Source organism: Hyla sarda, chromosome 8 (genome assembly GCF_029499605.1).
Source record: "Hyla sarda isolate aHylSar1 chromosome 8, aHylSar1.hap1, whole genome shotgun sequence".
NCBI classification, from domain to species: domain Eukaryota; kingdom Metazoa; phylum Chordata; class Amphibia; order Anura; family Hylidae; genus Hyla; species Hyla sarda.
In genome coordinates, this window is record NC_079196.1 from 143000142 (window position 1) to 143013016 (window position 12875).

Sequence of the window (12875 nt, forward strand, 5' to 3'; positions counted from 1 at the left end):
CACAGGCCCCTCCCAGAGCTGCTCAGAGGACTCCTGCCACGGGGTCACCTGCGGAACCCTGATTCCGGTGACTCTGGACCTTGACTAGTAACTTCCTCAACCCTTTGCAGAGATGATGTCCATGCCATAGTTAGCATTTAATACCCAGCCCTCCTGTACTGATGTCTTTCTAACCGACCCCCCTCACTTCACGGTCCAGGAGACTAAGACGGACACTGAACCATGTAGTGACGATAGCGACGGTGTATGCCCCCAACACCTCACAGGTCACCTTCCTCTTACAGGTCCTAGACGACCTGACTTCCTTTACACAAGGTATGCTGCTCCTTACGGGAGACTTTAACCTCCCCGTCCACCCGGTGCTGGATGCCTCTGCGCAGCGATCTGCTGTGTCCTGTTGTCAGCTCAGGCGTCTCAGGCATCAGCTTCATGCTTTGCAGCTATGTGATGTGTAGCGGCTCCAGCACCCGGGGGACCGGGATTACACTCACTACTCTACCCCACACAGATCTTACGCCAGGTTGGATTAAATTTTTCTAACGCACCTCCATTTACCCCGACTGTACTAAACCACTACAGTGGGAGGCGTTGAAGTGTGTCATGCGGGGCATTCTAATTAGCCACGGCTCGCGCCTTAAAAGAGAAAAGGCCGCTAAGCTCAAGCACCTCATGACGCAACTCGGCGCCCTGGAAACATTACATAAGAGGTCCCAGTTGGACTTTACAATGAGGGAGCTCGTTAGGGTCCGCCACGACGTCTGCTCTTTGCTGAATGAGTCATACAAACAATACTGCCAAAGATGTTCCAGGGCGTTTTATGAATGGGGCAACAAGCCGAGCAGACTGTTGGCTAGGGCTCTGCGTGATCAAAGAGCGGCCTTGCAAGTCCCATCCATAAAGACGCCACGAGGTGGGAAAACGTTTCTCACCTCGGAAATCCTTGAGGCATTTGTGCGATACTACACTGACCTCTACAACCTCCCTGCTCCCACGGCCCCTCTCCCGCACATCTCTCTCTCGGAGTACATACATCAGACTTCCCTCCCCAGACTACTGGCCGACGTCATTGGAGGCCTAGAAGCCCCCTTTACCGAGACGGAGATAGCGGAGGCTATTGCTGACTTACCCTCGGGTAAAAGCCCCGGCCCTGACGGCTACACGGCCAAATTCTTCAAATCCCTGAAGGCGGAGATTCTTCCCCTTCTCAGTGCAGCCTTCAACAACATCTCAGCGGGAGTTGACTTCCCCGTACTCTATCTCGCTGCCATAATCACTGTCATACCCAAGAAAGATAGGGACCCCATTCTTTGTGCCAGCTACCGCCCCATATCCCTCTTAAACACGGACACCAAGCTGTTTGCCAGGCTGCTGGCGGACCGCCTGGGGGCTGTCCTGGGGCCCGTAGTCCACCATGATCAATCAGGTTTCCTTCGCTCGAGAGAGGCCCGCGACAATACAGTCCGGGCATTCTCCATAATCCACAGAGCTACTACTGATCGCACACCGTTGATGCTTCTCTCCCTGGATGCCGAAAAGGCGTTCGATCGGGTGGGCTGGGGGTTCGTGGAGAGCTTGCTGGCACAGATTGGCTTGGGTCCCTTAATGATGGCCCGTGGCCGCCCTATACAGAGACCACCAGGCTAGGGTGAGGGTAAATGGCACATTATCTTCCCCTATTAAAATCCGAAACGGCACGCGCCAGGGATGTCCGGTCTCCCCCTTACTCTACGTTATATGCATGGAACATCTTTTAACTGCACTTAGACAAGACCCTGACATTAAGGGATATTCTCGAGAGGGAGACTAGCACCTCTGCTCGGCCTTTGCGGACGACTTACTGCTCTACTTGACCTCCCCTAGAATCTCCCTACCAGCAGTTGCACGTGTTCTCCATCTTTACTCGCACTTCAGTAACCATAGGATAAACATGTCCAAGAGCATTGCTCTCAACATCACCCTCCCACAAACTATGGTCAGCCGCCTGAAGCGAGAACACCCCTTCCGCTGGGCTACTGAGTCATTTTGTTATCTGGGGATTCAGGTTCCCAGAAATCTTTCCGAGGCTTACTCACTCAACTTCCTTCCCCAACTATCTACAGTGGAGAGGGATCTTGAGAAGTGGTCTAAGGGTACATTCACTTGGGTGGGTAGGACTAATATCCCACCGACAGTGTCTGACTGGTATAGGGAAATACTATCTATTAGTCGGATGGAGGAACTGATGTCGGACTCAAGGGGGGCTACCGCTATTTATAGTAAGACCTGGGGCCCCTGGCTGACCTTCCTGGAATCCCCTCTATACAGGGAGGGTTGAGATGTAGTGTCAATGAGCTTCTCTTCTCCGGCTACAACTGTTGATCCACACACCCCATTTTAGGACCTCTGCTCGGCCTTTGCGGACGACTTGCTGCTCTACTTGACCTCCCCTAGAATCTCCCTACCAGCAGTTGCACGTGTACTCCATCTTTACTCGCACTTCAGTAACCATAGGATAAACATGTCCAAGAGCATTGCTCTCAACATCACCCTCCCACAAACTATGGTCAGCCGCCTGAAGCGAGAACACCCCTTCCGCTGGGCTACTGAGTCATTTCGTTATCTGGGGATTCAGGTTCCCAGAAATCTTTCCGAGGCTTACTCACTCAACTTTCTTCCCCAACTATCTACAGTGGAGAGGGATCTTGAGAAGTGGTCTAAGGGTACATTCACTTGGGTGGGTAGGACTAATATCCTCAAGATGAATATTCTCCCCAGACTGTTGTACCTGTTCCAGACAGTGCCGATAGCTGTTCCCACCTTATACTTCCGGAAGCTTGACAAATTATTCACTCGATTTATCTGGGCCGGGCGGCCGTTGATGATATCCTGAAAAGTTATGACTAGACGAAAGCAGGAGGGGGGCCTAGCGGTCCCAGACTGCAGAGCCTACTACATTGCAGCCTCCTTGCTCGGTATCTGGACTTCCTTCATGGCCGAACGTCCAAGAGATGGGTGGGACTAGAACTTCACGACACGGGGCCCCTGGTCCTGGCCTTTCCCTGGCTCCCGCGAGACGCAATCCCGGCGTCCACTCTCCATAACCTGCCCTGGGTTTCGAAAGAAATCCTGATTGTGCTTAAACGATACCTGCATGCCTTGGGTCTTCTGACGCCTGATGGCCCCCTCACACCTTTATTGGGGAATCCCCGCTTTCCTCCAGGCCTGACAAACTTCTTTCTTAGGGTTGACTGCACCCCCGACCCTCCCCCTGAGAGGCTTCCTGTCAGGGACACAACTGCGCTCATACACGGACCTGGTACCGGACCATTTACAGACCTCCACTAGACACATGCAGTACATGCAGCTCAGACACTTTGTCAGCGTCGAGGGTGGGTCCCTTAAGTGGAGCTGGGCACCACCTTTGTGGCCTCAGACTGGAAGGCAGCATTCTCCCTATGTCATAAAATGTCGATTTCCTGCAGGGCTCAAGAGACCAATTTTAAAATACTCTCCAGATGTTACAGATTACCATCTGTCCTGAAAAAGATTTACCCGGCTGTCTCGGCACTCTGCTGGCGGTGTGGGAGAGATGTGGGTACGATGTCCCACATATGGTGGTCATGTCCTTCCTTGGGCCCCTTCTGGGCGGCGGTGATCTCCCGAATATTCCATGTTACAGGGATTACTTATCCCAATGAGCCGAAGGTCCTGCTGCTGTCGATTCTACTGTCGTCCCGTCGGACCCCAGCAAAAAAACTGGCACATTTCCTGTTGGTAGCGGCCAGGTCAGTGATCCCCCGACGCTGGAAGGATAGTGTCCCACCGACAATGTCTGACTGGTATAGGGAAATACTATCTATTAGTCGGATGGAGGAACTGATGTCGGACTCAAGGGGGGCTACCGCTAGTTATAGTAAGACCTGGGGCCCCTGGCTGACCTTCCTGGAATCCCCTCTATACAGGGAGGGTTGAGATGTAGTGTCAATGAGCTTCTCTTCTCCGGCTACAACTGTTGATCCACACACCCCATTTTAGGACCCTATCTTTGAGGGACGAGTGGCTTGGTCGAGAGCAGGTCGGTAACTTGGTTCTGTTTTCTTTTTGATTATTTTATTGAGATTTGTCCTTGATGGTTTCAATCCCTGACCCCCCCCCCTTCCTATTATCCTTTTTCCTCCCACTCCCTTTATCTGTCCCTCGTGCTTTTGGCTCCTATGTCGACCTACCTCCGGGTTCCCATAGATGATTGAAGCTTTTTCCATACTCTTTGCTACCATTGCCTTATGTTAACACTTGCTATGCATTAATGAGAGCTTACCCTCTGACCCTTCGAGGCCATACCATATAGATATCTTAGCTGCAATCCAATACCAGGAGACGCAGTTGAAGTATAACTACTGCCATTTGTATTTCTGTGACCATTTTGTATTGCAGAAGGACTGTGCGATTGTGTTGGTGGCTATGCGCTTCCCAGTTTTGTTTTGCTTTCCCACTTTTCAATAAAAATGTTGTTTTGAATATTTAAAATATTTAAAACTTCAGATCACGGCACTAAAAATGAGCCCTCAAACCGCCCCGTATGCAGAAAAATAAAGTTATAGGGGTCAGAAGAGGACATTTTTAAACATATACATTTTCCTGCATGTAGTTACGATTTTTTCCAGAAGTATGACAAAATCAAACCTATATAAGTAGGGTGCATTTTAACCGTATGGACCTGCAGAATAAAGATAAGGTGTCATTTTTATTGAAAAATGTACTGCGTAGAAGCGGAAGCCCCCAAAAGTTACAAAATGGCGTTTTTTCTTAAATTTTATGGCACAATGATTTTATTTTTCCGTTTTGCTGTAGATTTTCACAAATATTTAACCTTCCTAGAATCTGCTAAACTTCTCAATCCCTGTCAAGCTCGTTGGGCCTTGTTCTTCACTCGATTTAATTTTGTTATAACATATCGTCCGGGTACCAAGAATGTCAAGGCTGATACTTTATCTCGGAGTTTAAGTGCTTCACAGCCTATTGATTCTGATCCTGAGACTATTCTCCCGGAGGATGTGGTTATTTCAGCAGTGTCCTCAGAGTTAACTTCTGAGATTTTGAACAATCAAGGTTTGGTTCCTCCTGAGACTCCTTGTGACATGATCTTTGTACCCAGTCAGTTTTGTCTCTGTATTATTGAGGAATGTCATTGTTCTCCGTTGGCAGGTCATCCTGGTATTCTGCGTACAAAGAAATAGCTTTGGAGGAAGTTCTGGTGGCCAACTCTCAATAGGGATGTGGAGGCTTTTGTTGTTGCATGTGAGGTTTGTGCCAGAGCAAAAACTCCTAGGACACGTCCCACAGGAGAGTTGTGTCCTCTATCTATTCCTAAGACACCGTGGACTCACATTTCTATGGATTTTATGACTGATCTGCCTCCATCTGAGGGAAAGACTGTTCTATGGGTGGTGGTGGACAGGTTCAGTAAACAGTGTCATTTGGTTCCTTTGAGTCAATTCCCTTCAGCAAAAACTCTTGCCAATTTGTTTTTAAGATGTGGTTGGGTGCCATGGGGTACCAGAGAATATTGTATCTGATCGGGGTGTACAATTTGTCTCAACATTTTGGCAAGCTTTCTGTAAACTTTTGAGAGTTGTCCTTTTCTTCTGCTTTTCTGTTTCAATCATTTTTATTGAAAATGTTTCTATTACAATTTTGTAAGAAAACAATAAATAAAAACAAATCATCAATGCCAATTACAAGAGTCAGCATCCATGCAGGCTGCAAGAACCCGTTGCGAATATCAATAGAGTGGCATCGGAAAACATCAAAAGACATATCTCCAAAACAAGAATAACATTAGCAGTGAAAAGAACACAAAATCATGAGAAAAGAAAATACACAAATAGCAATATAGTGCAGTACCCATTGTCCAATGAATCCAAGTTCAATTATGACATGCAAAAAGAGATAAGGCATTGTCCACTGATACTACCAGATTAAGTCAAACGGTCTAAAGTTAGCTAAGGCATTCTGAGTGAGTGTATTCATGTCAACATAATCTCCACCTAAGCTAGCGTGGGACTGACCTAACTCAGTAGGTTGTAGTTTATGGAAGGAATGTTCCAGGAATGTATCTAACCCTGTTTTAAAGCTATTAATTGTTCCTGCTGTGACCAGTTCCTGAGGTAGACTGTTCCATAAATTCACAGTTCTTATGGTAAAGAAGGCGTATCGCCCCTTTAGACTAAGCCTTTTCTTCTCCAGACGGAGGGAGTGCCCCCTCGTCCTTTAGGGGGGTTCAGCCTGGAACAGTTTTTCTCCATATTTTTTGTATGGGCCATTTATATACTTATATACGTTTATCATATCCCCCCTTCAACGTCTCTTCTCAAGACTAAACAATTGTAACTCCTTTAATCGCTCCTCATAGCTAAGATGTTCCATGCCCCATATTAGTTTGGTCACACGTCTCTGCACCCTTTCCAGCTCCGCAGTGTCCCGTTTATGGACAGGCGACCAAAACTGAACAGCATATTCCAGGTGAGGCCGTACCAATGCTTTATAAAGGGGGAGTATTATGTCCCTGTCCCTTGAGTCCATGCCTCTTTTTATACGTGACAATATCCTGCTGGCTTTGCAAGTAGCAGCTTGACATTGCATGCTATTCTGAAGTCTGTGATCCACAAGTACACCCAGATCCTTCTCTACCAGTGACTCTGCCAGTTTAATCCCCCTAAGACATACGACGCATGCATGTTATTAATACCCAGATGAATAACTTTACATTTATCCACATTGAACCTCATTTGCCAAGTGGATGCCCAGACACTTAGTCTATCCAAGTCTTCTTGTAACTTATGCACATCCTCTATAGACTGTACCGTGCTACAAAGCTTGGTGTCACCTGCAAAGATAGAAACAGAGCTGTTAATACCATCCTCTATATCATTGATAAATAAATTAAACAACAGCGGGCCCAGTACTGAACCTTGGGGTACACCACTAATAACCGGGGACCAATCAGAGTACGAATCATTGACCACAACTCTCTGGGTACGATCCATGAGCCATTGATCAATCCAGTTACAAACTAAAGTTTCCAAGCCCAAAGACCTTAACTTACCTGTCTATGAGGGACAGTATCAAACGCTTTAGCAAAATCCAGAAACACTATATCCACAGCCATTCCTCTGTCAAGGCTTCTACTCACCTCTTCATAAAAGCAAATTAGATTGGTTTGACAACTTCTATCCTTAGAAAGGAAGGAAGGCGCCTCATGTGCGGGATCAGTAGATCTTGCAGGTGGGGGTAGGGGAAGGTGATTCCCAAGCCGCTTACCGAAGTTGGTTGTGCGCCCACACACAACAAGGTTAGGAGCAGAAGAGATATGAAGGCAGGTCCACTGCAGCCCTCCTGGATAGGTGTAGAATCAGAGGCGAATGACCAGGGAGTCAGGAGTTTGTCTGGCGCAGAGAGGAACCATCAGACAGCCAAGTAAAATCAATGGATTTATTAGATGCAACGCGTTTCGCTGCGCATGCGCAGCTTCATCAGGCATCGAAACGCGTTGCATCTAATAAATCCATTGATTTTACTTGGCTGTCTGATGGTTCCTCTCTGCGCCAGACAAACTCCTGACTCCCTGGTCATTCGCCTCTGATTCAACTTCTATCCTTAGTAAACCCATGCTGGCTATCACTTATAATACTATTATCCCCTATGTATTCCTGTATGTAATCCCTTATAAGTCCTTCAAACAATTTACCCACAATGCACGTTAAACTTACCGGTCTATAATTCCCTGGCGAAGACTTAGAGCCCTTCTTGAAGATTGGCACCACACTCACCTTGCGCCATTTCCTTGGCACAATACCAGACACCAGAGAATCTCTAAATATCATGAACAAGGGTACAGATATTACTGAACTTACCTCTCTAAGAACTCTTGGGTGTAGTCCATCCGGTCCTGGAGATTTGCTTACATTTACTTTACTTAACTTACCTTGTACCATTTCTACATTAAGCCAGTTCAGTACATTACATGATGTGTTACCAGCACTGACCTGTCCAATGTCAGCTCCTTCTTACTTAGTATATACAGAACTAAAGAACCCATTCAGTAGCTCCGCCTTCTCTTGATCGCCCGTGACAACCTCCCCATTATCATTATTAAGGGGTCCTACATGCCCTGTCCTTGGTTTTTTTGTATTTATATATCTAAAAAAAATATTTAGGATTAGTTTTGCTTTCTTTGGCTACCTGTCTTTCATTTAGAATTTTTGCTGTTTTTATTACATTTTTACAGATTTTATTAAGCTCCTTGTACTGTTTAAATGTTATAGCTGACCCATCAGATTTTAATTTTTTGAAGGCTATTTTTTTGTTTATTGCTCTTTTAACATCATTTGTCAGCCATGTAGGATTTAGTTTTAATCGTTTATATTCATTCCCCTTTGGTATATATTTAGCTGTATAGTTCTTTAGAGTTGTTTTAAACATTTCCTATTTACCTTCTGTATCAGTATTTGACAACACCTCCCCCCAGTCTATGTCCTGTAGTGCAGCTCTCAGCCTAGGGAAATTTGCCTTTTTAAAGTTATATGTTTTTGCCTTCCCCGTCTCTTTGTTTTCTACATTTTAAATCAAAAGTAACTATATTGTGGTCGTTATTACCAAGGTTTTCCCGTACAGTTACATTACCAACCAGCAGGTTAAAGACAGGTAATGTCTTTAAAATGTTGTCCAAAGGGATGTCAATCAGCCCTTGCCTGAAAACGTACAGAACAAAAAGTATCCCCCTATTATTAGTCTTAGCGCTCGGAGTAAAAAGTGCAAGATTCCAGGATTTCTTTTGAACATACATATAATGACATGGGGAAAAAAAATCACCAAAAATTCTTAAATATATGTTTTAACATTGCAAGCTTCATTTCCTTTTATTTTTAATTTAGACTGATCTGCCTGTAGAGAGAAGGCCACACATGATCTGCCTTTAAATGATTGAGAGTTATGTGTTATCTGATCAAAAAAAATCTTACATTTTTCAGACCATACGAGTTTTTTTTGTTTGTTTTTATTTTACCCTTCTCAAGATCACTTTAGCAAATAAATGGAGCAGTTTTGTTGCACAATTTGAAGACATTAAATTAATACAGAAGTATTAATGTATAATATGTGTGTATCATACAGTGCAGCAAGATTTGATTTTTTTTTTATATTGTGAAATACTTATTTTTCACTATATTTTATCTTTTAGACATTAGAGCTGTGGGACTAAAGAAAGGGATGTTTTTTAATCCAGACCCTTATCTAAAGATGTCTATTCGACCTGGGAAAAAGAGCACATTTCCAACTTTTGCCCATCATGGTCAAGAAAGGAGATCAACAATTATTGCTAACACTACAAATCCAACATGGCATGGAGAGGTATTAAACAGATAATGCATTTGCTTTGTATGTTGATTGTACGCAAGATTTACATTACAAGTGCAAAATCAAAGACTGGATTTGTATACATTTCTTATCTGATCATTTAGATTATATGAATTAGCATGAAAGTTAAGTGAACCAATGAAGAACAGGATTATAAGAATACCTCTCCAATTTTTTTAAACCTTAAAGGGAGACTCCGGCGCTAAGACATCTTATCCCCTATCCAAAGGATAGGGTATAAGATGCCTGATCGCGGGGGTCCCGCCGCTGGGGACCGCCGTGATCTTGCACAGAGCACCCCGTTACAATCAGTCCCCGGAGCATGTTCGCTCCGGGTCTGATTACTGGCAATCACGCCCCCTAAATGAAGCCTATGGGAGGGGGCGTGACGTCACACGGGGCGGGGCCATGTCGTCACACTGCTCCGGCCCCGTGATGGCCAGTAATCAGTCCCGGAGCGAACATGCTCCGGGGACTGAATGTAACAGGGTGCTGCGTGCAAGATCACTGGGGTCCCCAGCGGCGGGACTCCTATGATCAGGCATCCTTTGGATAGGGGATAAGATATCTTAGTGCCGGAGTACCCTTTAAATTTTTCTTTCATTTACTAAAAAATTTCAATCTTGATCTGATGAATGCAAAATAAATAAAATTAATCGAATTTGCATAATGAAATAATTACCATAGTTAGTTAGAGACACCACCATCTTAATTCTACTGTGAAATTCCTTTAATCAGTCATTTGCTACTTAAAGGAGTACTCCGGCGCACACCTTTTTCCTTTTATCCTGTCCGGGCTGCAAAATAAAAGAAAACACACTTTCTCTACCTGCCAACGAGCCCCCGGAGCTCCGGTACAAGTGTTCGGTCCCCGGGCTGTATTTTTCTTACTTCCTGTTAGCCCGGCACGTCACACGGAGCTTCAGCCTATCACCGGCTGCAGCGATGTAGGCTGAAGCTCCATGTGACGTGCCGGGGACCGAACACCTGTACCGGAGTGTACCGGAGCTCCGGGGGCTCATTGACAGGTAAGAGAAAGTGTGTTTTCTTTTATTTTGCAGCCCGGATGGGATAAAAGGAAAAAAGTGCACACCAGAGTACTCCTTTAAGGTTTGATAACCTGCCCTGCTTCCAGTACCAAACTGTAATAAAATTGTTGAATTTTAGAAGACCATAAATTGATAAAACCTATTGGGAAATTTTGAATGAAAAATACATACTCTATTTACAGTCTGTTTTGATCATTGTTCCTGATTGTTCTCTTTCTTTAACAAGTGAATTTTGTATAGGTTTGGCTGTCAGATCTGTTATCATTGATGCCCAATTAAATGAATATTAAAAATAAATATATTAGTAATACAAATAATTCAATTTTACAATTAAAAATAGCATAGAGAAAAAAAGAAATATGTCTGCACTCGCCACAATGTTCCAAGGCAGTTCATGCTTTTATTTGTAGCAGCATTAATACGAACACAGTCGAATAAATAAAACCACCCGGGGTGCAGGGGAGGGAGAACGGCTACCAGCCGGCAGCCGAAGCAGGAGCTACCTCAGGAACAAGTCACAGCAGGAATAATTACCAGCTTTAATACAGATAGATACATTCCTGAAACAAAATAACATTAATGCTTATGCAGAATTATAAAACTACATCCCTTTCCCTTATCCCCTTACACCCTTCCCTTCAATTCCCTGGTTGGACTTGATGGACGTATGTCTTTTTTCAATCATACTAACTATGTAACTATGTATCAGTGGAACGAACGCGCGGTTTCGCGTCAAAGACGCATCATCCGATTCCTAGAGGAATTCATTCCACTGATACGCTCCTGCTTCGGCTGCCGGCTGGTAGCCATTCTCCCTCCCCTGCACCCTGGGTGGATTTATTTATTCGACTCTGTTCGTATTTATGCTGCTACAAATAAAAGCATGAACTGCCTTTGAACATCGTGGTGAGTGCAGACATATTTCTTTTTTTCATAATGCTATTTTTTATTGCGGAATTGCCTATTCCTGCTAGTGTCTTGCACCCCACATTGTTCACTCCACCGGGATGAGATTGTTTTCAGTGCTTGCTAATAACTTTGCTATACACATTTGGTGTAGTGCCCATCCCCCACTCCTCTTCGTGTAGAATTCAATTTTAACTTGTTCCTTTTTTCATTCAGAAATATTCCTTTGTTGCTCTTCTGACGGATGTTTTAGAAGTTGAACTAAAAGATAAATTTGCCAAAAGCCGTCCTATCATCAAAAGGTTTCTTGGAAAACTGACCATTCCGGTACAGAGGCTCTTGGAAAGGAATGCAATTGGGTAAATATTTACTGTTTCTTAACTAATGTGTTTGTAATTTAGAAATTATACTTTACTATGTGAATGCAATTCTTAAAGATCAAAATGAAGTTAACAACAATGAGAATTAGCGTCTCTTACATGGGCAGACCATGCCAGGTACAATCGGATCTATGTTCATTTAGGTTCTATTTACACGTACAGTCTCCTGCACATATTTTATGTGCAGAATTGAAGCTACAGATTTGATGCTTTGTTCAGTCATTTAGTTTACATTAATATCTGCAGCAGAAAATCCTGCGCATCAAATCATGCACATCAAATATTCGGAGGAGAATGTATGTGTGAATACACTTGATTGTTAAACCAGGGCTGGTCACTTTCTAATATCCATAACACTTCTACCTACAGACCCATATAAGGGCTTGTTTTGTGTAGAGAGAGAAAAAAAATCAGCTAATTTCTGGGGCTTCCTTTTCCACGTAGTGCACCTTACGGTAAAAATTACATGTTCTCTTTATTCTGTGGGTCCATACGATTACAATGATACCCAATTTGTAAAGGTTTTGTTTTGCTTTGCTACTTTTAAAAAAGTATAACTTTTTGTACAAAAAGTATGCTTAAAATTGTCCTCTTCTGACCCCTATAACTTTTTATTTTTCTATGGGGATGTATGAGGGCTCATTTTTGCACCGTGATCTGTAGATTTTATCTGGTGTTTTTACGCATAACATTATATTTTAATTGTTCGGACATTTATGCAGGCGGCGATACCACATATGTTTAGGTTTATTTTTATTTACATAATTTAATTAACAAAATGGGAAAAGCAGTTTATTCAAACTTTTATTAGGTAAGGGGTCAATTCATATATATATTTTTTTTCTAAATTTTTTTTTGTCCTCATAGGGGACAATCTTTAGATTGCAAACACTGAACAATGCTATTCCATAGAACAGCATTGATCTGTGCTATCAGCACTACATTGCTCCAGCCTGCCATGACTGACTTGAGCATTAGAGCGCCGATCGGATGGCGAGGAGGAAGGTAAAGACCCTCCCGCCGTCCTCTCAGCTGATCGGGGCATCGCTATTTTGCTGCGGTTGCCCTGATCAGCTCCTTTGAGCTACCAGCAGTAGATTTTCAGCATTTTAAATGCCATAATCAATTTTGATCGCAGCGTCTAAAG

The 12875-nt window shown here is 43.9% G+C and overlaps 1 protein-coding gene across 4 annotated transcripts in view; it reads left to right on the forward strand.

Annotated features, from left to right (window-relative positions):
* HECW2 (HECT, C2 and WW domain containing E3 ubiquitin protein ligase 2) overlaps positions 1-12875 on the forward strand; it is a 660271-nt gene that overhangs the window by 264026 nt on the left and 383370 nt on the right. For all 4 annotated transcript variants that reach the window (XM_056536055.1, XM_056536058.1, XM_056536057.1 and 1 more), the window contains 2 exons: positions 9218-9387; positions 11565-11707. In XM_056536055.1, the coding sequence (XP_056392030.1) occupies positions 9218-9387; positions 11565-11707 (313 nt within the window). The remainder of the gene's footprint in view (positions 1-9217; positions 9388-11564; positions 11708-12875) is intronic.